The 25,322-nt window shown below is 41.9% G+C and overlaps 1 protein-coding gene across 1 annotated transcript in view; it reads right to left on the bottom strand.

Annotated features, from left to right (window-relative positions):
- Positions 1 to 25,322, bottom strand: part of LOC139416045 (fibroblast growth factor 11-like) — a 117,004-nt gene that overhangs the window by 18,644 nt on the left and 73,038 nt on the right. Inside the window, exon 3 of the mRNA XM_071164287.1 lies at positions 18,621 to 18,724. Coding sequence (XP_071020388.1) covers positions 18,621 to 18,724 — 104 coding nt within the window. The remainder of the gene's footprint in view (positions 1 to 18,620; positions 18,725 to 25,322) is intronic.

Here is a 25,322-nt window from a genome sequence, read left to right as displayed (position 1 = left end):
AGTCCAGTAATCGCAGATGCGCATGAAGGATGGAAGGCAGGTGTGCGTAATGATGATGGCAGGAGTGCGCAATGCTGGGGAGCCTGGTGCCCTTGAGAGCCAGGGGGGAAGAGCGGGAGCAGGCACAACATAGGTAGCTTTCTCCTGGCATCCGTCAAACCCCGGTTCGTCTGTCGGACTGCCAGGTGCTGAAGCAGGATTCACCACTCCAGGGAACACGTTTCCACTGCTCCAGAGTCCAAAGGCGGTGAGCTTTACACCACTCCAGCCGACGCTTGGCATTGTGCATGGTGATCTTGCTTGGTCATGGAAACCCATTTCATGAATCTCCCAACTAACAGTTCTTGTGCTGACATGGCTTCCAGGGGCAGTTTGGAAGTCGGTAATGAGTGTTACGATTTTTAGCTTCAGCATTTGGCGGTCCTGTTCTTTGAGGTTGTGTGGCCTACCAGTTCGTGGCTGAGCAGTTGTTGCTCCTAGGCGTTTCCACTTCACAATAACAGCACTACAGTTGATTGGGGCAACTCTAGCAAGACAGAAATTTGAAGAACTGACATGATGGAGAGGTGACATCCTATGACAGTGACACATTGAAAGTCACTGAGCTCTTCAGTAAGGCCATTATATGTTTGTCTATGGAGATTGAATGGCTATGTGCTCTATTTTATACACCTGTCAACAACGGGTGTGGCTGAACTAGCCGAATCCACTAATTTTAAGGAGTGTCCACATACTTTTGTATATATAATGTATCTTGAACACACACCCAGTATTCAAACATGCACTCTTTAAAACCATACAAGCACACAAACCCATTTCCCACAAGTTCAGTATTGATCAGTATATAAATGACGCAATGCACATCAATATGCTGCCAGAGCCGTGCGGAATAGTTTGCTGCTGTTGGTCTACCCTCTAGTAATCTATTCCTCTGCACCAGTGTCAGTGATATGTCAAAGTTACAGTAGGGATATCAAAGTCTTAGACTGACTTTGAACCTGTACACCTTTCTGATGTAAGACATCACAGTACTGCTCTCCCACAGGCAAGGTGAGTTGTCCATTCAAGCTGAGATAGTGGGAGCAAACTGCTCTTTGACATTATATATTGCTCTATGCACTATTGAGCTATTTAATACTTAACCAACATTAGCAGTTTTCTAGTGATATGCATGGCATGTTTATAATAGTATTATGCCAGACTTAAGACACAGACAGGGCTTCATTTCAACTGAGTTTGACATCTTATTGTTGCCGTGCCAACCTGGTCACGGAGGTGACAGTACCTTGGTCGTCAATGGCTTCTATACCCACAGTCATAAACCATTTCTACAATTTCTCTTCTTAAAATTCTGCTGTCCCCCTCTCTCCTCTCCCTCTAGTGTTGTAGTGGATTATGTAAGAGGTGCTAAAACACTATAGTCGCTACCCTTACCTTGTTCTCTCTCTCTCTTATTATTTGACCAATTTCTCTCTATGACCAACTCTCTCTCTCTCTCTCTCTCACACACACACACACACTCTCTGTATCCTCTCTCTCTCTCTCTCCCTCCCTCCCTCCCTCCCTCCCTCCCTCCTTCCCTCCCTCCCTCCCTCCCTCCCTCCCTCCCTCCAGCACTATAGTCCCTACCATTACCCCCCCTATCGCTCTGATGCTTTCAGTGAGAATGTCCATCGCCTCTATTTCTGCACACTGTCCTCTGAATCACTCGATGTGCCTTTCTTCACACCGTGAAAAAAATGACAAAAATAATGAAAAAAATTGAAAAAAAGAAAGAAATAGCTCCCCCTCAAAGCCACCTGGTCTCGGGGCAATGTTCCCTCTCATTTGTTTGGCACTGAGCAAATTTCAGGTCTGCTGAGTGCAAACTTGAAAGTTGTGAAAATTCTGTGCAACTTCCAGTGTGCGTTTACTGTGAACACTGAGGCTGTACCTGCTTTAAGTTATAGTTTTAAGTGGCCAAGTATGCTACTGTGGCTATTTGATCATAATGTAGGCCTACCAGAGTGGCCTACCATCAAAAACAATGGAGAAAATGCATCCCATAATTTAACATGGAAATAGCTGTTCTTTCATTCAGCCTACAGTAGCAGCCAATGTGTGGTGTTTAATGTAGGCCTACATTCCATGAGACTTTTGAAAAAAACATACGAGCTTGACATTAACCTGTTTATCCACTTGTCCTTCAGACAAGGAGGTGACTGAAAATGTGTTGTTTGATGCAAGAAACCACTTTACAAAATAAAATGCATTATTTTTTCCATACCATTACTTCATAGAATCAGACAATATATGCTACCCTCTGCTTATTGGCTGCTTAGCTTATTCAAGCCTGTGTCAAAATACAACACTGCCCGTTTAAGACAAAATAAATATCTTTACCTGACTCTCTTTTCAAAGATGTCTAGAAATGTACACGTTTTGTGCTCTTGTAGGAAGCAATCACTCCCCTTTTACTGATTACAAAGGATCTATAACTGGGCTAATAACTCACTAGCAAAGGACATGAACTAAATGTGCACACGGGGCTACATGCAGCTTTTGCTTTGATCTCAAAACAAGCACATCTACTCACGACCACAGCTGTAAACACAGTCCAGTTCAAAGTAAATGGCACAGATCTATATATGGCAATGGTCTATTTGCATATAGGCCAACTGCAGCTCTGATTGGTTATGCCGCACAGGTCTGTGTAGAGTACCACCGCGTTATGTGCAATAGAATCCTACTAAGATGCGTTCTGCCTACCACAAAATCTCTTGCATAGTTTGTTTTGCTTTGGTATGTCACATTGAAAGTGGCTAATATTGCATTGATTCGACCTAAATTGCCACAGTAAAGAGTAGTGATAGTTTTAACTTACAGGGAAAAGTCTAGAAAGTTGAAGTTATAGTTTTGTGCTTCTCTCCGTGTAATGATATTTCTTCTGCACTCTATGCTGCAGTACTGGGGAGCTGTGTGGCAGTCTCGGGGCTACTGAGTTCCCGTTTAGGAGTAGACATATCATAGGAAACTGGGACACTCCGATTAGTTTGATATGTTACAATTCGTATGGTATGTATTCATTTGTGGATGTCGATCATCCATTTTGTATGATATTACAATTCGTATGATATGTTATAAATTGCAATTAGTACGAATTTTCAAAAGTATGACATGTTACAAATTCCAATTTGTTTGTGGCTAACATTAGCTAGGTGGCTAACACTAATGTTAGCTAGGTGGCAAATGTTAGCTAGGCTATGAGTTAGGGGTTGTGGTTAGGGTTAAGGTTAGCGTTCGCGAACATGTTAAGTAGTTGCAAGAAGCTAAAAAGTAATAAGTAGTTGCTAATTAGCTAACATGTTGTCTGTTATGAGATTCAAACATGCAACCTTTGGGTTGCTAGACATTCGGGTTATGCACCCACCTTTCATGTGGACCACAGGAAGAGTAGCTGATGCTTTTGCAGCAGCTAATGGGAGTCCTAATAAACACCAAATACCGATACACCCTGACCAATTACCCTCTGTTCATATTCGCCTTAAGTAACTTTTTCTGTCTTATGTAACCATACCAAATGTAACAAATCATGCTAGTTTGAGTGTCCCAGATTTACATGTATAATGTTACGTCTAGTCTATGAGACCAGGCTGCTCAAAGGGATTTTCTCTATGACCTTTTCTTCTCTCTCGCTGTCTTCTGTGGTTCATTCCCCCTACGAAAATGGGTCACCTTTCTTCTGTCTGGAGAGAATGCCTGTGTAAGTATATCCTCTACAGCTGTGCTCTCTCTCGCTCGCTCTCTCTGTCTCTCTCTCTGTCTCTCTCTGTGTGTGTGTGTGTGTGTTTGTGTGTGCATACGTGCATTCGTACATGCGTGCATGTGTGTTTTTTTCATACCTGTGTTCATGTGTGTATGTATTTGTGTATCAAAGTGTGTGTGTGCAGACTGACACATCGGAAAGCCGGTGCTAAAAAAACTTCATGCCACGCCATTCCTCTCTATACCCCAGGTCCTGCAGGCAGAATGTCGACTTCGAAGTGAACGTGCAGAGCTACCTTAAACAGAACTACACAGCAGACTAGAAAAGTGCTCTACTTTCCCTCGGTCTACCTCTCCACTCTCTCTCCCACATCAAGGTGAAATAAGAGAGTTGCATACCAGTACAATGTGGATGCGTCCCAAATGGCACCCTATTCCATATATAGTGATAGGGAATAGGGTGCCATTTGGGATGCATAAGTACTGTGCATTAGACTATGTCAGATTGGTAGTGGCACTGAATACCATATCTTTGACTGTTCAACATGATGAGATTCACAGAGATAATAGACTTTCAATTATGCAGGACCGGAATTTTTTTTCTCTGATCGGGTACTGTATTATTGAAAGTATATTATCTCTGTGGATCTGATATCATGATAGATAGTACATTAAACAATGGGGGATACATGTTATAGCCACGTGTTGTTACTTTGTTAGGCGTACTGACTGACACGGTTGTATGCTAATCAAATCAAATTTTATTGGTCGCGTACACATATTTTGCATATTTTACAACGATAAACGCTGTCTCTGATTGAGAACCATATCAGGCCAACATAGAAATACAAAACCCCTAGACCTACAACAACCCTAGACATACAAACACCCTAGACAATACAAAAACTAGCGTACCCACCTTAGTCACACCCTGACCTAACCAAAATATAAAGAAAACAGAGATATCTAAGGTCAGGGCGTGACACATATATTTTATATTTCAGATTCTTTACCCTTTGCCTTGATGACAGCTTTGCAAACTTTTGGCATTTTCTCAACCAGCTTCAACTGGAATGCTTTTCCAACAGTCGAAGGAGTTCCCACATATGCTAAGCACTTGTTGGCTGATTTTCCTTCACTCTGCGATCCAACTCACCTCAATTGGGTTGAGGTCGGGTGATTGTGGAGGCCAGGTCATCTGATACAGCACTCCATCAAACACTTTCTTGCTCAAATAGCCCTTACACAGCCTGGAGGTGTTTTTTTTTTGGTCATTGCAAACCAGATGCTGTGGTAGCCATGCTGGTTAATTGTGAATTTTAAATAAATCACTGATACTGTCACCAGCAAAGCCACTCCACACCATAGCACCTCCTCCATGATTCATGGTGGGAACCACACATGCGGAGATCATCCATTCACCTACTCTGCGTCTCACAGAGACACGGTGGTTGGGACCAAAAATCTCAAATTTGGACTCATCAGACCATAGGACAGATTTCCACCTGCAAATGTCTATTGCTCGAGTTTCTTGGCCCAAGTAAGTCTCTTCTTCTTATTGGTGTCATTTAGAAGTGGTTCTTTGCAGCAATTCAACCATGAAGGGCTGATTTACACAGTCTCCTCTGAACACTTGATGTTGAGATGTGTCTGTTACTTGAACTCTTCAAATCATTTATTTGGGTTGCAATCTGAGGTGCAGTTAATTCTAATGAACTCTGCAGAGGTCTTCCCTTCCTGTGGTGGTCCTCATGAGAGCCAGTTTCATCATAGCGCTTTATGGTTTTGTGACTACACTGACATTTTCCAGATTGACTGACCTTCATGTCTTAAAATAATGATGGGCTGTCATTTCTCTTTGCTTATTTGAGCTGTTCTTGCCATAATAAGGACTTGGTCTTTTACCAAATAGAGCTATCAAGATGGCACAGACAGATAGGCAGCCATGCTTCTATCTACTTAGCAACTTTGTATTTAGTTTTTTATGTGTTATTTGTTACATTATTAGCCCAGATTTTTTGTGTGTTATTACATACAACAGGAAAGAACTTTTGGACATCAGAGCAGCGGTAACATACCGCATTACCAACATTGGGACCAGGAATACAACTTTCCCAAATTGGATCCGTTGTTCTTACCCCCCAGGGCAATTGAACTGATTCGAGAGGCTGATTCCAGGTCCGACTCAGGAGGCACGCACACCACCCACCGCTTCCAAGTATATTATTACTTGCTACTGTTCAGTCTCTGGATAATAAAGTTGACGAGCTCAGGGTGAGCATCTCCTTCGAGAGACATATCAGGGATTGTGACATACTCTGTTTCACAGAAACATGGCTCTCTTGGGATATACTGTCTATACAGCCAGTTGGGTTCTCAGTTCATCGCGCAGACAGGAATAAATCTCTCTCCAGGAAGAAGGACAGCGGGGTGTATGTTTCATGATTAACTACTCATGGTGTGATTGTGATAACATACAGAAACTCAAGTCCTTTTGTTCACCTGACCTAGAATACCTCACAATCAAATGCCAACCGTATTACTTCCCAAGAGACTTCTCTTGAGTTATAGTCACAGCCTTGTATTTTCCCCTCAAGCCAAAACAACGTCGGCCAATGAAGAACTACACTGGACCATATCCACATATCCTGAGGACACATTTATTGTAGCTGGGGATTTTAATTAACAAAGCTAATCTGAGGAAAATGCTACCAAAGTTCTACCAACACATTGACTGTAGCACTCGCTCTGAGGAACTTTGGACTTCTGTTACTCAGCTTTTCGAAATGCCTACAAGGCCCTCCCCAGCCCTCCCTTGGGCAAATCTGATCATGACTCCGTTTTGCTCCTCCCTTCCTATAGGCAGGAACTCAAACAGGAAGTATCCATGCTACGGACTGGGATTTGTTCCGGGTAGCCTCTGAGAATAATATCGACGAATACATAAATACGATGACTGAGTTTATCAGGAAATGTATAGGAGATGTACCCTTGTGACTATGAAAACCTACCCAAATCAGAAACTGTGGAAAGATGTCAGCATTCACGCAAAACTGAAAGGGCGAACCACCACATTAAACTATGACAAGGTGACTGGAAATATGGCCGAATACAAACAGGGTAATTATTCCCTCTGTAAGGCAAGCAAACAAGCAAAACATCAGTACAGAGACAAAGTGGAGTTGCAATTCAACGGCTCAGACACGAGAAGTACGTAGCAGGGTCTACAGACAATCACAGACTACAAAGAGAAAACCAGCCACGCCGCGGACACCAATGTCTTGCTTCCGGATAAGCTAAACAACTTTTTCACCTGCTTTGAGGATAACACAGTGCAATTGATGCGGCCAGCTACCAAGGACTGTGGGTTCTCCTTCTCCGTGGCCGACATGAGCGAGACATTTAAGCGTTTTAACCCTTGCAAGGTTGCCGGCCCAGACAGCATCCATAACCGCAACCTCAGAGCATGTGCAGACCAACTGACTGGAGTGTTTACAAACATATTCAATCGCTCCTGTCATGACGTTGGCCTCTTTGGGTATAGCAAGCCCCACCCCCCTCTCCCTGCCTCCCCCTTGCCTCCTTCAACTACGTGGTCAGAGAGACGTCGTAAATTCCTGAGGATCTCCTCAGAGTAAATTGTCATAGAGAACAAAGCAATTCCTTCCACCTCAACTTGAGGTACGAACAAATTTCATGTTCCGGAGAAAGTATAAAAGATCGGTGAAGAATCCAGCAACGAACTGGTCCGTTTGTCACAACTTGGGGAAGCTTATGGGAGACAGTGTGGCCACATTACCATAACGTTGTTTATATAATATCCTCATATATGAGGTTTACACTTAATTGTTGTATAAGATGAATGAGTGAGTATGATACTGTTTGTAAAATTGTGTAATATGAGTTTGGACTGTTTAATGAAGGAAAACTCAAAAAGGGGATTTGAGTTAACTAAATTAGAGGACTGCCCCTGAGCCCAGTTAGGGTCAGGCATCCTGGGACAGCCCTTTTCTGCCTTCCGAATAAAACCCCCACTCGGGTTTTTGATCAGCAGAACCGACCTTACCTCATTTACAAAATGGCTAAAGGTTGCAGACCATGTTTTTCTCCATTAGGAAAGTACAAAGGTTGTAGACCCTTGCTGAATCTTTTAACCATACCACGTGGTTAAACTCTTAGACTATCGATACCGACAGAATAAGAACAAGTCTTTGATATTAATTACTAGTCTGCAGCTAGGAATTCAGTATCATTGAACGCGAAGAACGACAACCGCCGAAACATCCATTCTATAACGAAACGAATGAATGTCACCCTGAAATATCCAATATAACCAAGACAAAGAGAGATAGGGAGAGAGGCGGACAATTCTACAAAATAAATGAACTTGCTGAACGTAAATATATATATTGATTGCAATTGTTCCCGAATGAGTGAGCGTTCATGTGCAAAGGATTAACATTTCAATTGTTATAATTATCACTTTGTAGTGACTTCTTAGTCAACCCCCACTTCCCCTTTTGTCTAACAAGCCGCCATGCCGGTTTAGCCCACTAGGGCACATTCTCCTATCATTTCATGTAACCACATTTACCTTGATTGTTTGTTTGTTTATGCATTTCTGTGAATTACTTAGTTAGTAATAAATAAATTACTTCAGACAATCGATGTATGGATTACTCATAGTGAAGACTGGGTTCGTGCAGCCAACCAACAATTTACGACGTTTGGAATGAGACTAACGTGAAGTAAATAATTCATTAATTCGAAGACTAATTGATCAGATAAAATATCTGAAAAGTTATTTTAGGAAATGATAGCTTTGTAATCCGAATATTTTTCCTTGATGCCCCGACTTCCTAGTAATTAAAGTTACATGATTAATCAGTATAATCACGTATTGCTACAGAGAATCTTTGATAACAACTATGTCTTCAGTTAATGATAGTAAAGACACGACACTCCCTATCCCAGTCTGCTCTCCCCACATGCTTCAAGATGTCCACCATTCTTCCTGTACCCAAGAAAGGAAAGGTAACTGAACTAAATGACTATCGCCCTTTTAACAACTGCTAAACATGTGTATGTGACCAATACCATTTGATTTGATTTGATTTACCTTGTCACAACACAACCGATTGGCTCAAACGCATTAAGAACGAAAGAAATTCCACAAATTAACTTTTAACAAGGCATACAGATTCATTGAAATGCATTCCAGGTGACTACCTCATGAAGCTTGTCAAAAGAATGCCAATGTGTGCAAAGCTGTCATCAAGGCAAAGGGTGGCTACTTTGAAGAATCTCAAACATAAAATATATTTTGATTTGTTTAACACTCTTTTGGTTACTACATGATTCCATATGTGTTATTTCATAGTTTGTCTGTCTTTACTATATTCTACAATGTACTGTATGTACACATTTTTTTTTAAATATATTTAATTGTGTTCTAACCCTACCACCCTTCCCCTAATTGGAGTAAACTAGTGAACGACAACGCTTAGGCTTCTACTTCCAGATTATACATATTATATACATTTTACGGGCACAGTCTATTTTACAATAGTTATATTTTGTTTGTTTTTACTCCCGTCCTTCCTCTAACTTCAACCTCTCCCCTCTATTTCTTTCACAAAAGTTCTGAACCTAAATACATTTTATGGACACATTATGATTTACATGAGTTATCTTGTTATTTGTTGTCATTATTCCCAACCTTCAGCTCCTTTCAACCCCTCCCATCCATCTCTTAACACCATCCATATTGAATTTCTATTTTCTATTTCTAACTGTGCTGTTGATGTTTCACAAAAGTTCTGAACCTTTCTATTCTCATAATTTCCACAGATTGTAAATTAAAACATTTTTTTAGCTAAAAGTATGATGATATTTTTGATTGATTGACTATGACTTTTTTGGATCACCAAAACGTGACTATTGACGTGACCATCATTAAAATGATGACGGTTATTTTATCAAATCAATGAACAATGTTTAATTATTACGTGATTCAATTAATCATGTAAAAATTAACTCATTAGTAAACTTGGGGCACCACGGATAAAGTTTGTTTAAAGAGTTACCATTTCCCGAATTAACTCAAGAATACATCAGAATATATCGTTATCATACCAGTCATCCATTAATCATTTTTACCTCGTATCAGTCTCATTCTGAACGTCGATGACTTCAAATCTGCACGAACCCTAGTCGAAATGATGATTCAGCGATACACAAATTGTCTTAATTATTTATTTGCAAACTAACTAAATAATCACACAGAAATACATTATACATGGTCAAGTTTCCTACACTACGTGATATGCAGAGCTGCAGGTGGTGCATATCTTAGTCTAGTCTTCTTCTTCTCTGTTGAGTTTCAGAGGGGTTACCATTTTGTGACATTCAGCTCACGCTGCCAGTCACACTGGTCTGTATTTAAATTGCAACCATTTCAATGTGTAGCCAAAGCGCCACGCTTTCTGATCTAATATTTTAATTCTTCAGCGAGTCCTTTAATGCACTCGCCTTGGAGGGCGGTTCCATCACATTGCCACAATGTCTGTGCTCACGTGGGTATGGTTACTGACTTGGCAAAGTTTCTATGAAAAACAATTATCTAATTTATAAGGCTAAAATCCCCTTTCATCAAATAGTTTCATATGTAATCATATGTTTTACAACATTTAGATGTATTTCTGAAAACTGGGACGTAAACATTTGTAGAGTTACAGATATTTAGTTGTACCGTCCTTAATGATATCACAAAACAATAAATGTTTGACAGGATTTATTGTTTGGATCCCCATCAACCATTTCCCACATTATTTATGTTGGAAATATTTTTTCATTATCCACTTTAGGATGTTGGAGTTTTGGCGTTAGATTCTCTATACACAAGGATTTTGACTTCTCCATACTGCATGTCCAGAGAGAGAAAGTTTACAACCGGTCATTTTAGAGTCATAGAACCGGCTCCACTCCCCCTCTTCCTCTCTGGTGGGAGAGAGGGGGGCTATCTTTGATACTCACCCAGGAGCAAGAGTCCTGACAAGTGCTATCTGCAGAGTTAGCTCCAGGTAAATGTTGCAATTATTCAGCAATTCCTGCACCTGTGACCAAAAACAAGCTACTTATGAACCAAAACAAATTATACCAAAAACAAATGATCTAATGAAAATGTCTCTACACAGCAAAATCTGCAGTGCAGGGAAGATTGTATTCCCCATATATATAGCATTCTATTGGTTGCAAGAATTTTGGATAATAATTTAAATTGAAAAATTCAAAGTTTTGAATCTGGTGTTGTTTTGCGTATCAGTTCATAAACCATGTGAATCTCTTTGTCACGCCCTGACCTTAGAGCGCCTTTTTATTCTCTATTTGGACAGGTCAGGGTGTGACTAGGGTGGGCAATCTATGTTGTATTTTCTATGTTGACCTGGTATGTTTCCCAATCAGATCTCTGTTTGGGGATCATACTTAGGCAGCCTTTTTCCCACCTTAGTTTGTGGGATCTTGATTTTGTATGGTTGCTGTGTAGTCTGCAGAACTTTACATTAATTTTGTTTTTTGTTTTTCAGTGTTCATTTCAATAAAAGTAAGATGTTTGCCTACCACACTGCACCTTGGTCTCCTCATTCAAACGACGAATGTAACACTCTTCCCAACTATTTTGCAATCTACATGGCACAGCTGTACATCTTTTGGTACTTAAATGAAACTGGTATACTTTTTATTTATCACAATTTTGTTTAACCAATTATTGTCTTTAATGCAGGGTCGACAGACAAGTTACATACTTTTCCCCCTTCCACTTTCCTCTTCTATTTTTGCAGTAATACTGCAATTAGTTTAGTGCAATTAATTGGTTGTAATTCTGGGTAGGGCAGACATTTCCATATATTTTTGTTAGCTGCATGTGTGACATTACTCCACCAGCCCCATTTACGACATCATTTACAACGATTATACCTTTTTTAAACATTTTGTAAAATATTTTATTATATTTCAGTTTAACCACAATATTTGTTGTATTATTTGTTTTAGTTTTTTTGGTGGATGAAATTGAAATTGCAATCAACTTTCTATAGATTGTTTTAAAAAGAGCGATATTTGGGAGATTTATTTGGGAGTGTGATTTTGAAATCTGAATAAAGGGAAAAAGGCCATTCTTGAACATTGGGTGAGGCATTCTTATTAATTTGTTAGATAACCAGTTTGTATTTAAGTATAACTTTTGTATGACTAAACCCATTAGTGAGAGGTCTAATGCTTTAATATTTAATAATTTCTGCCCTCTGAATTCATATTCATTTTATAAATACGGCCGTTTAATTTTGTCTGGCTTGCAGTTCCCCCCCCCCCAAAAGAAATCATATTTTTGTTCTCATATCATTTAAGTAACTGTTTGCTAGGTGCGGGCAAGATCATAAGCAAATAGATTGGGATATGACTAACAAGTTAAACCTCTCTGGGATATGTGGGACGCTAGCCTCCCACCTCGCCAACAGCCAGTGAAATTGCAGGGTGCCAAATTCAAAACAACAGAAATCTAATCATAATTAAAATTCCTCAAACATACAAGTATTATACACCATTTTAAAGATAAACTTCTTGTTAATGCAACAGCTGTGTCAGATTTCAAAAAGGCTTTACGGCGAAAGCACACCCTGTGATTATATTAGGTCAGCGCCAAGCCACAGAAAAACACAGCCATTTTCCAACCGAGGAGAGGAGTCACAAAACTCAGAAATAGCGTTATAAATATTCACTTATCTTTGATGATCTTCAACGGAATGCACTCCCAGGAATCCCAGTTCCACAATAAATGTTTGTTTTGTTCGATAAAGTCCATCATTTATGTCCAAATACCTCCCTTTTGTTCGCTCGTTTAGCCCAGTAATCCAAATGCACAATGTGTGAGCAATTAGTTCAGACGAAAAGTCAAACAAGTTACATTACAGTTTGTAGAAACATGTCAAACGATGTATAGAATCCATCTTTAGGATGTTTTTATCATAAATCTTCAATAATGTTTCAACTGGACAATTCCTTTGTCTTTAGAAATTATAAGGAACGCAGCTCGCTCTCACGGCCACGCGCCTGACTTAGCTCATGGCATTCTGCCAGACCTCTTAGTCAAACAGCTCTTATTCGCTCCCCCTTCGTAGTAGAAGCCTGAAACAAGGTTCTAAAGACTGTTGACATCTAGTGGAAGCCTTAGGAAGTGCAATATGACCCCATCGACACTGTATATTGGATAGGCAAAAAACTAAAAACCTCAGATTTTGTACTTCCTGGTTGGATTTTGTCTCAGGTTTTTGCCTGCCATATGAGTTCTGTTATACTCATAGACATCATTCAATCAGTTTTACAAACTTCAGAGTGTTTTCTATCCATTTCCACTAATTATATGCATATTCTAGCTTTTGGGCCTGAGTAGCAGGCAGTTTACTCTGGGCACATTATTCATCCAAGCTACTCAATACTGCCACCCAGTCCCAAATAAGTTAATCAGGGTTCAGAGTTCCTCTGTCTGTGTTCCTTTGCCCATCCTAATCTTTTGTTTTTATTGGCCAGTCTGAGATATGTCTTTTTCGTTCCAACTCTGCCTAGAAGGCCAGCATCCCGGAGTTGACTCCTCACTGTTGACGTTGAGACTGGTGTTTTGCAGGTACTATTTAATGAGCTGCCAGTTGAGGACTTGTGAGGCGTCTGTTTCTCAAACTAGACACTCTAATGTACTTGTCCTCTTGCTCAATTGTGCACCGGGGCCTCCCACTCCTCTTTCTATTCTGGTTAGAGACAGTTTGCGAAGTTCTGTGAATAAAGCATTGTACGAGATCTTCAGTTTCTTGGCAATTTCTCACATGGAATAGCCTTCATTTCTCAGAACAAGAATTAACTGACGAGTTTCAAAAGAACGTTCTTTGTTTCTAGCCATTTTGAGCCTGTAATCGAACGCACAAATGCTGATGCTCCAGATACTCAACTAGTCTAAAGAAGGCCAGTTTTATATCTTCTTTAATCCAACAGTATTCGGCTGTGCTAACATCATTGCAAAAAGGTTTTCTAATGATCAGTTAGCCTTTTAAAATAATACACTTGTATTAGCTAACACAACGTGCCATTGGAACACAGGAGTGATGGTTGCTGATTTTGGTTCTCTGTACGCCTATGTAGATATTCCATAAAAAATCTGTTGTTTAAAGCTACAATACTCATTTACAACATTAACAATGTCTACACTGTATTTCTGATCAATTTGATGTTATTTTAATAGACAAAAAATGTGTTTCTCTTTAAAAAATAAGGAACTTTCTAAGTGTCCGCAAACTTTTGAACAGTAGTGCATATTCAAAACTCTTACATGTCTTTTTTTCCATCATTAACAATTAATACGAGTAATAATGTCAACAGTTCATGCAAAGGATTGTTACCTATAACCAGGATTGCAATTGCATTACATTTTTGTCAAGCTAACAATTATTGTGATTCATCCGATATGTTCCCTAACATCCTTACCCCCTAGCAGTAGATGTGGGACACACACACACACACACACACACACACACACACACATATAAACAAACAAACCCTTTCCCCCACAATCAACCATAAGCTCAACGGTTGTTACATCCCAGAGCCCAACTCAAGAAAGGACTTGATTTACAAATGCATATTCAGTTACAGCTGTTTGAGAAAGCATGCAATATTGATTGAGGTTGAAGGAATTGTCCTTAGAGCTCTGAGACAGGATTGTGTCGAGGCACAGATATGGGGAAGGGTAACAACAAATGTCTGCAGCACTGAAGGTTCCCAAGAACACTGTGGCTTCCATCAATCTTAAATGGAAGAAGTCTGGAACCGCCAAGACTCTTCCTAGAGAGGAAATGGCCTTGATCAGGGAGAACCCGATGGTCACTCTGACAGAGCTCAAGAGTTAATCTGTGGAGATGGGAGAACTATCCAGAAGGACAACCATCTCTGAAGCACTCCACCAATCAGGCCTTTATGGCGGAGTGGCCAGACGGAGGTCATTCCTCAGTAAAAAGCACATGCCAGCCTGCTTGGAGTTTGCCAAAAGGCATCTGAAGACTCTCAGACCATGAGAAACAAGACTATCTGGCCTGAATGGCAAACGTCACATCTGGAGGAAACCTAGCACTATTCCAACGATGAAGCATGGTGGTGGCAGCATCATCCTGTGGGGATGTTTTTCAGCAGCAAGGAGACTGGGAGACTAGTCAGGATCAAGGGAAAGATTAACAGAGCAAAGTACAGAGATCCTTGATGAAAACCTGCTCCAGAGCGCTCAGAACCTCAGACTGGGGCAAAGATTCACCTTCCAACAGGACAACGACCATAAGCATACAGCCAAGACAATGTAGAAGTGGCTGTGTGCGACGATATCTGTGCAGCAACGCTCCCCATCCAACCCGACAGAGCTTGAGAGGATCTGCAGAGAATGGGAGAAACTCCACAAATAGAGTTGTGCCAAGCTTGTAGAGTCATACCCAAGAACACTCAAGGCTGTAATCGCTGGCAGCTAAGCCGAGGACAGCCAAGCCAAATTTGGTTGAGCAGTTGATGTGGATTGGGGCGTTTTCTCTCTGTTGTCTCCTGAAGTCCACGATCCGCTCCTTAGTTTTGTTGTCGTTGATGGAGAGGTTATGTCCTGGAACCACTCCGCCAGGGCCCTCACCTCCTCCCTGAGGACTGTCTCGTCATTGTTGGTAATCAGGCTTATCACTGTTGTGTCATCAGCAAACTTGATGATTGAGTTGGAGATGTGCGTGGCCATGCAGTAATGGGTGAATAGTGAGTACAGTAGGAGGCTGAGCTCGCACCCTTTTAGGACCTCTGTGTTGAGGATCAGCGTGGCGGAGGTGTTGTTTTCTACCTTCACCACTTGGGGTCAGCCCGTCAGGAAGTCCAGGACACAGGGAGGGATTCAGACCTAGGGCCCAGAGATTAGTGCTTGGAGGGCACTATGGTGTTGAAAGCTGAGCTGTAATCGATCAACAGCATTTTTACAGGTATTTCAGTGTGCAGTGCGATTGTGTTTGCATCATCCATGGATCTGTTGGGGAGGTATGCAATTGTAGTTGTAGTCTAGGGTGTCGGGTAGGGTGGAGGTTATATGATCCTTAAAATAACTAGCCTCTCAAAGCACTTCATGATGACAGAAGTGAGTGCTTAGGGGCGATTTAGTTCAGTTATCTTCGCTTTCTTGGGTACAGGAACAATGGTGGATAGGGCGAGATTCAATATGTCCGTAAACACTCCAGCCAGCTGGTCTGCACATGCTCTGAGGACATGGGTTGGGATGTTGTCTGGGCCGGCAGCCCTGTGAGGGTTAACACGCTTAAACGTCTTAATCACCTCGGCCACAGAGAACGAGATCTCACTGTCCTCGTTAGAAGCGGTGGCTTGTGTTTTCGCGGCTCAGTGTTTTATTCAAAGTGGGCGAAGGTGTTTAGCTTGTCCGAGAGAGAGGTGTCGGTGTCCGAGACATGGCTGACTTTCCCTTTATAATCCGTGATTGTCTGGAGTCCCTGTCACATACGTATTTTGTCTGAGACGACTTTGTCCCTGTATTGTCGTTTTGCACCTTTGATTGCCTTATAGCTGGTCTGATTGTGCATGTCCATGTTCCCAGCCACCTTGCCGTGGTTAAATGCGGTGGTTCACACTTTCAGTTTTGCATGAATGCTGCTATTGTTACAATCGTTATAAGGAGTGGACCAAGATGCAGCGTGGTATATTTCCATCCTCTTTATTAGGAAAAGAAACTCAAAGAAAAACAAAGTGTTAAACGAAACGTGAAGCTCAATGAAGTGCTCTCAGGCAACTATACCAAGACAAGATCCCACAAAGCACAAAGGGGAAATGGCTGCCTAAATATGATCCCCAATCAGAGACAACGATAATCACTGCATCTCCCGTACAGACTCGGGAGAGGCGAATGTCGAAAGCCATTAGTTCTCTGAAACACGATCCTGCCAAGCCGCAAAGCTTCTTAACACACTGCTCGCTTAACCCGGAAGACACCCATGCCAATGTGTCAGAGGAAACAACTGCTGACCAAAGTCAGGGTGCATGCATCCAGCCTGCCACAAGTCACTAGAGTGCAGCGGGACAAGGACATCCTGGCCGGCCAAACTCTTCCCTTATCCGAACAATGCTGTGAAGCAGTGCCTTAGATGGCTGTGCCATCAGTGTATACGTCGATACTATTTTCAAAGGCAACCCGGAACACATCCCAGTCCGTGTGATCAAAACAATCTTGAAGCATAGATTCCGATTGGTCAAACCAACGTTGAACATTCAGGTACTTCCTGCCTACTATTTTTTTAATGATTTTTTTTATTTCACCTTTATTTAACCAGGTAGGCCAGTTGAGAACAAGTTTTAATTTGCCAAGATAAAGCAAAGCAGTGCAACAAAAACAACAACAGAGAGTTACACATAAACGAACGTCCAGTCAATAACACAATAGAAACATCTATGTACAGTGTGTGCAAATGTAGAAGATTAGGGAGGTAAGGCAATAAATAGGCCATAGAGGCGAAATAATTCAATTTCGCATTAACACTGGGGTGATAGATGTGCAGATGATGATGTGCAGGTAGAGATATTGGGGTGCAAAAGAACAAGAAGATAAATAACAATATGGGGATGAGATAGTTGGGTGTGCTATTTACAGATTGGCTGTGAACAGGTACAGTGATTGGTTAGCTGCTCTGACAGCTAATGCCTAAAGTTAGAGAGGGAGATATATGTTTTCAGCTTCAGTTATTTTTGCAATTCATTCCAGTCATTGGCAGCAGAGAACTGGAAGAAAAGGCAGCCAAAGGAATTTGGCTTTGGGGATGACCAGTGAAATATACCAGCTGGAGCGTGTGCTACGGCTGGGTGTTGCTATGGTGACCAATAAGGTGAGATAAGGCAGGGCTTTACCTAGCAAAGACTTGTAGATGACCTGGAGCCAGTGGGTTTGGTGACGAGTATGTAGTGAGGGCCAGCCAACGAGCGCATACAGGTCGCAGTGGTGGGTAGTATATGGAACTTTGTGACAAAACGGATGGCACTGTGATAGACTACATCCAGTTTGCTGAGTAGAGTGTTGGAGGCTATTTTGTAAATGACATCGCCGAAATCAAGGATCGGTAGGATAGTCAGTTTTACGAGGGTATGTTTGGCAGCATGAGTGAAGGAGGCTTTGTTGCGAAATAGAAAGCCAATTCTAGATTTAATTTTGGATTGGAGATGCTTAATGTGAGTCTAGAATGAGAGTTTACAGTCTAACCAGACACCTAGGTATTTGTAGTTGTCCACATATTCTAAGTCAGAACCGTCCAGAGTAGTGATGCTAGTCGGGCGGGCGGGTGCGGGCAGCAATCGGTTAAAGAATGCATTTAGTTTTACTAGCATTTAAAAGCAGTTGGAGGCCACAGAAGGAGGGTTGTATGGCATTGAAGCTTGTTTGGAGGTTTAGTTAACAGTGTCCAATGAAGGGCCCGATGTATACAGAATGGTGTCGTCCGCAACAAGAGCGACATCATTGATAAATACAGAGAAAAGAGTCAGCCCGAGAATTGAACCCTGTGGTACCCCCATAGAGACCGCCAGAGGTCCGGACAACAGGCCCTCCGATTTGACACACTGAACTCTATCTGAGAAGTAGTTGGTGTACCAGGCGAGGCAGTCACTTGAGAAATCAAGACTATGTAGACTATTATTCAGGTTTCTGTAACTGTCATAACTTAATTAATAAGAGGTTGCCATACTGACGTGTACAGATGTTATTACTACGGTATAAGTGGTGTTGATAGTGTCATAACTTAATTAATAAGGGGTTGCCATACTGAGGTGTAGAGGTATCCATCGCTGTTCATCCCAATGTAGAGCCCTGTCTTAGTGCTCTGGATGGCTACTATCCTCAGTCCCACAGGAATCAAGTTGAACTGCACTGCAAAACAGACACAAGGGAGGGAAATATAGAGGGGGAGGGGCAGAGTGAAGGAAGGAGATAGAGACGTGTTAGAGCAGTCTGCACATGTTGTTGCTTTCTAAAAACATTCTCAGTGTTTGAAAAACACAATTACAGCCTCCTTTCGTTTCATCCCTGCCTCCATCCGTCAGTGAAAAAAGAAAGAGAGGAAGATAGTCAGAAGTTTAAGAACAACAAAGCCTCTCTGTTCCACCTGCGGGTCAGAGTGACCAGGAAGAGAGAGATAAAGGGAGAGGGGGAAAGGAAAGTGTGAGAGAGAGAGAGAGAGAGAGAGAGAGAGAGAGAGAGGGGGGGGGGGGGGGGGGTGGGAAAGGAGAGTGAGGGAAGGAGAGAAGAGAGAGAGAAAGAAAGAGTGAATGATGGAGTGATAAAGAGAGAGCGGGAAAAGGAAAGTCTGAGAAAGAGAGAGAAGGGGCGAAAGACAGAAAGAGTGAGAGAGAAACAGAGAGAGGGGAAAGGTGAGTGAGAGAGATAAAGAGAGCGAGAGATGAGAGAGCAAGATAAGAAAGAGTACGAAAGAAGGAGAGAGAGAGAACAGAAGGCTTTAAGCCTATGGAATTCATTACGGAGTGAAACCTGCAGAATTCATCTTTAACAACACTGTAAACCCGCTTTCTTTCTCCTTTCTCCTTTCCCACTTTCTTTTTTCTCTTTGTAAAGGGATACTTCTGGGATTTTGGCAGGATCTGGCACCTCTCTGTTCTGGACGGTTTCGTTCCGGAACCTATTTGTCCGGATACGGTACCTCTTCATGAGAAAAAAAATCACAGTTGACAATGAAAAAAAGTATAATTCCAGATGCCGCCTCATTCATTTTCCTGCACCTAAAATATTTAATTTGAAAACGTTGATTTTCAGCCGGTGCCTAATATTCTAAGATTTCATTAGTGTTGTGCCAGCCTGGGCTTTTGGTTTGTGCAACATTATAGCCTGTATCATTTTATCTACTAGACATGAGCCTGCAACTCTTATCTTGCCAGCTTTGCAGTTGATAATTTGTTCCCTTATGGAATCATAGCCGCGGGAAGTGTGCTGGAGGAGCTGCAGCACCTCTGATTACTTGAAATAAATTTGCCAAAGTTATAGAATTACTGCCGTCTGTTATTAAATAATAAACAATAGGTTAAATAATGCAGAATACTACTCCAGGAGTAGGCCAATCATTTTGCCACAGAGGATCAATAGCTTCATAAAAAAAAATTGCTTAGCTGTGGATTGTGTTCATGTCGACCAATAACAAAGCATAGAGCCCAGGAACGCTTGGCATATCTGCCAGTGAACAGCATGCAACAAGCCTTTCGCAATATTCCAAATACTATCATGGAAAAACACAGGTTGGAAAGCAAATGGCTCCTGCTGAAAAGAGAAAACTCTAATCTGATTGTAGGCCACCAAAATATGTTGTATCAACTTCCAAATAGGCCTATTGAGAAAACAATGTTTTACAAAGTGAAACAAGAGAGAGGTTTTTAGCACGAGAGAGTCGGCCATCACCCGCGAGTGAGCTGCGCATCATTGGGTGAGTCAGTGAAACTGGGAAGCTTTTCTAGGACCTCCTCGCATTGTACAGTATATGTCTACACACATCTAGGCTGTTGATGGATTCAAGACGAGGAGGTTTTTAATGATCTCAGATTCTTCGTTTGTCAATGTCAAAGTAGCCTGTCAGTTCGATCATTTGTGCGGTGGTCTGCGAAAGCTTCCAGTCATATACAATTAGGTAGAATCGCATAAAACGTGTTTAGAAAATATCTAATTCTTCCTGGACCCAAGTACAAAATAAGTTTGTGCATCTTCTGTGAGCGCCTCTACTCTAAATGCTCTATGCAACGACGCAAATACAATGATATGCACAGCTTTGTTATAAAGCAGATTGTTTTCTTCTTCGTGCATTCCCGTTACCTCAGAGCACCCCAGGTCACCCCCTTCTTGCGCTCATTTGTTGTTCCGGCCCCTCCTCATTTACAATTTGGGCACTGACGGTAACAGCAGCTGTGACCGTAGATGCTGTTACCATAGACTTCCAGTCACTGCGCTAATGCTAGATAGCAAGCTTCCTTCAAACTGCAGGCAGAGATATAAAATGGTATCCACGAGTTCATCTGGCTCTGGGGAAGAAGATAAAGGGCTTCATTGCCACAATCCCCAAGTATCCCTTGATGGCAGTTCAGTGTATCTCCTCTATTCTGAACCTTGGATTTTTCCATAAAAACACACCAAACCTGGCTCTGTCTAAAAAGCATTGTATGTCTCTACAGTATCAGTCAAAAGTTTGGACACACCTACTCATTCAAGGGTTTTTCTTTATTTTTACTATTTTCTACATTATAGAATATATGGAATCATGTAGTAACCAAAAAAGTAATAAACAAATATATTTTATATTTGAGATTCTTCAAAGTAGCAAACATTTGCCTTGATGACAGCTTTGCACACTCTTGGCATTCTCTCAACCAGCTTCATGAGGTAGTCACCTGGAATGCATTTCAATTAACTGGTGTGCCTTGTTAAAAGTTAATCTGTGGAATTTCTTTCCTTCTTAATGCGTTTAAGCCAATCAGTTGTGTTGTCAGGGGGAAGATAGCCCTATTTGGTAAAAGACAGTGTTATGGCAAGAACAGCTCAATTAAGCAAAGAGAAATGACAGTCCATCATTACTTTAAGGCTTGAAGTTCAGTCAATGTGGAACATTTCACTACATTTATTAGAGTTAACTGCACCTCAGATTGCAGCCTAAATAAATGCTTTACAGAGTTCAAGTAACAGATACATCTGAACATCAACTGTTCAGAGTAGACTGGGTGAATCAGGCCTTCCTGGTCAAATTGCTGCAAACTAACAACTACTAAAGGACACCAATAAGAAGAAGAGACTTGCTTGGTCCAAGAAACACGGGGAATGGACATTAGACCAGTGGAAATCTGCCCTTTGGTCTGATGAGTCCAAATTTGCCCTGTTCTGTTTTTCAACAGGACAATGACCCAACACACTCCAGGCTGTGTAAGGGCTATTTGACCAAGAAGGAGAGTGATGGAGTGCTGCATCAGATGACCTGGCTTCCACAATCACCCAACCTCAACACAATTGAGATGGCTTGGGATGAGTTGGACTGCAGAGTGAAGGAATAGCAGCCAACAAGTGCTCAGAAAATGTGGGAACTCCTTCAAGACTGTTGGAAAAGCATTCCAGGTGAAGCTGGTTGAGAGAATGCCAAGAGTGTGCAAAGCTGTCATCAAGGAAAAGGATTGCTATATTAAATATATTTTCATTTTTTTGACACTTTTTTGGTTACTACATGATTCTGTATGCGCTATTTCATAGTTTTGATGTCTTCGCTATTATTCTACAATGTAGAAAATAGTACAAATAAAGAAAACCCTTGAATGAGTAGGTGTGTCCAAACTTTTGACTGCTAGTGTACAGTATGTCCTCTCTCATCATCAGCGTGTCTTGAAAGTGAGCCCAGTGTACCCTCTATGTGGGGGGATATACCAAGTAACAGGTTAACGTGAGCGATATTGACAAAACGCCCCTCGGCTTCACAACACTGCGGGAGCCATGCAGATTTTAAACTGATGCCTGAAAGCATTAAGGCGACTGCTGTCGAGAGAAACAAAGCCCTCACTCACTGCCCTTAAAGGTTCTAAAAGGTCCCAAGAAACAAGCTAGGAATAGTAGCTTTAAATAATCCACTCAATAGCCAGTGTCACGACTTCCGCCAGAGTCGGTCCCTGGCCTTCTAGCCATCACCGAACCACTTTTCATTTTCCATTTGTTTTGTCTTTGTTTTTTACACACCTGGTTTCAATTCCCCCAGTACATGTTCATTATTTGACCCTCTGGTTTCCCCCATGTTTGTGTGCGTGTTTGTTTTATTGTAAGGCTGTATCTGACGGCTGGTATATTGTTGCCAGATTTTGTTATTTACGCCTGTTTATTTCGTGGTACCGGTATTTTTCCAGCACCAGAGTATTGTGTTTATACTGGTGTTTTTCTTGAATTAAATACCTTGTCCACGCATCTCAGCTCTCCTGCGCCTGACTTCTTTCACCAGTTACTCACAGCCTTGGCAGCCAGTATAAAAAAAAAACAATCCAAGCGCAATTATCAACCCCTGACCACTTTTGTCTAATACAGTTTTCTCGCTGAAAGGAAGAGAGTGTTGAGGGGATGGGTGGTGAAAGAGGGCAGCCATGGCTGCCCCCGCCGCCTCTCTCCATCTCTCTATCTCCAGGCCAGGCTTTTATTTGTTCTATCGATCCCTGAATCTCAACTAGGCCATTTCGCAAATGAACATGGTGTCACCAAAGACCACGGAGAAGATGACAAATAGAAGAGCACCCTCTCTATCGCACACACACACATTGAATATGTAATAGCCCCTTCCTCTCCATAACCCTGGCCACTGCGACAGGCAGAACACACAATCCTCTCTCTCCCTTTCTCTCTCATCAAGACCCTGCACTGACCTGTATTTCTCTTTCTGTCTCCCCTCCCCTCTCTTTTCTCCAATCTCTTTAATCATTAATCATTTCTCCCACCATTCATTTGCTCACGTCCTCTCTCTATCTCTTCACCTACTCTCCAGTATCTCCTACTACTCTCTCTCTCTCCCTTCTCCTTGCTATGTTCTGTTCCGTTCTTTCAGGCATCAAAGAGAGGAGTGCGTCAGTCCGTCCCCCCACCCCTGCATCCCCTCCATGGCATAGTGAGTGAGAGTTTGTCCTTCTCGCTTCATCAACGGTGTCTCTCTTATCGTCTAGGTTATACCACTCTCTGTAGATAATAGGTCAGACTGCCGTTTCTCTGTTTCCTTTCCTCTTCGCTTTTTTCGCTCTCCTCTCTTTCTTTCTCAAGATGCTTGCCGGGGCTCTGGGGAGACTGCTCAATTAATTAAAGTTGTTTGAGTGAGAGACAGAGGGAGGGAGAGAGAGAGATAAAGAGAGAGACGGAGGGTAAGCGAGAGTGAGAAGATAGATAGGTGGCTTTCCTGAATCAATCCCAGCAAGTCAATTTGAGAGCTTGAGATCATCTACACAATAAATAAACGAGGAGAAAAACTACCAGGGAGAGAGGGATGGAGGAGAGGAGAGGAGAGGGCATCAGCGGGCTTGTTGATAAGCAGAAGGGATGGACGGATGACAGGAGGGATAGAGAGTAGGCGTGGAGGAGAGGGAGGAAGGGCAATAGAGGGAAGGTGTGGAGATGGCATCAGTTGTCTTGTTGCTGTGATGTTGTTCTGCATTGAGCCTTGCAGTGAGAACAGGATTAGCTGTCATGTAGAAAGTTCAATACAAAGCCAGGAAGTAGATGTAGTCCATCTACTTGTAGTCCATCTATTTGTAGTCCAAGTAGATGGACTACAGGAAGTATAGCTTGTTCTCTACTTCCTATTTGTTAGGAGAGGTTGTAGAGAGGGGGGTGGCTGTGTCTCAAATGACACCCTAGTCCCTCATGTAGTTCACTACGTTTGACACTCAGGAATCAATTAATATCAGGATTTACAGATTACTTGAGTGACGTGAGATTGACTACTTTTGAAGTGCCTATGATACTCATTCTCCTATTCCTATAGCAGTGAGTTTCATATAGCATGTATCCCAAATGGCACCCTATTTCCTAGGGGCCCTGGTCAAAAGTAGTGGACTCTATAGGGAACAGGGTGCTCTTTATGATTGAATTACTGTGTAATGCTCTTCTGATGTGCATAAGCCCCATCTGTCTGTCACTCATCTCTCATCGCCATGATGACGCTACTTTAAGGGATTACTCAGACATCATCAATCTACCAAACAGAGCAACAGATCAAGAGAAAGAGGATAGGGGTCACAAGAGGTCAAATAATGTAGAGACCACCAGTCATCTAACGTCTGCCTATACACTCTATTCCTCTTTATTTTGTATTATTTTATCAATTTTTCTACTTTGTGCATGACACAAGTAATTTTTCCAAAATTGTTTACAAGCAGATTATTTCACTTATAATTCACTGTATCACAATTCCTGGTGATCAGAAGTTTACATTCACTAAGTTGACTGCCTTTGAACTGCTTGGAAAGTTCAGAGTCCATCTACACTCTCTCCCTCTCTCTCACTTTCTGTATTTAACTTACTCTATTCCTTCAGTGTTGTTTCACCTCTTTCTAGTTCTCTCCTTCTTGGTTTATTCTCTTCTCTCTCTCTTTCTGCCTCCTGTGAAACACCTACACTCATTTACCTCTGTCTTATTCTACATCCTCATTTCTCAGCACCCCTTCTCTTCCTTACTTACTTTCTTTCTCTCTTGCTGTCCTCTGTCTCCCAGACTCTGTCTTTCGCTCTCTCTATCTCCTTCTCTCACACTGTCCCTTGATCTCACTGCACTATTCCTCACCCTGTCTCATGCTCACACACCCTCTGTCTCTCTCTGACTCTCTCTGACTCTCTCTGACTGTGACTCTGTCTCTGTCTGTTGCTCTCTGTCTCTCGGTCTCTGTCGGTTTCTCTCTGTCGCTCTCTGTCTCCCACTGTCTCGCTCTGTCTCTCTCTCTGTCTCTCTCTGTCTGTCTCTCTCTCT

The sequence above is a fragment of the Oncorhynchus clarkii genome, chromosome 9, assembly GCF_045791955.1.
Source record: "Oncorhynchus clarkii lewisi isolate Uvic-CL-2024 chromosome 9, UVic_Ocla_1.0, whole genome shotgun sequence".
Taxonomy (NCBI): Eukaryota; Metazoa; Chordata; class Actinopteri; order Salmoniformes; family Salmonidae; genus Oncorhynchus; species Oncorhynchus clarkii.
Note: the sequence above shows the minus strand (reverse complement) of the source record. Positions and strands in the feature narration are given on the sequence as shown.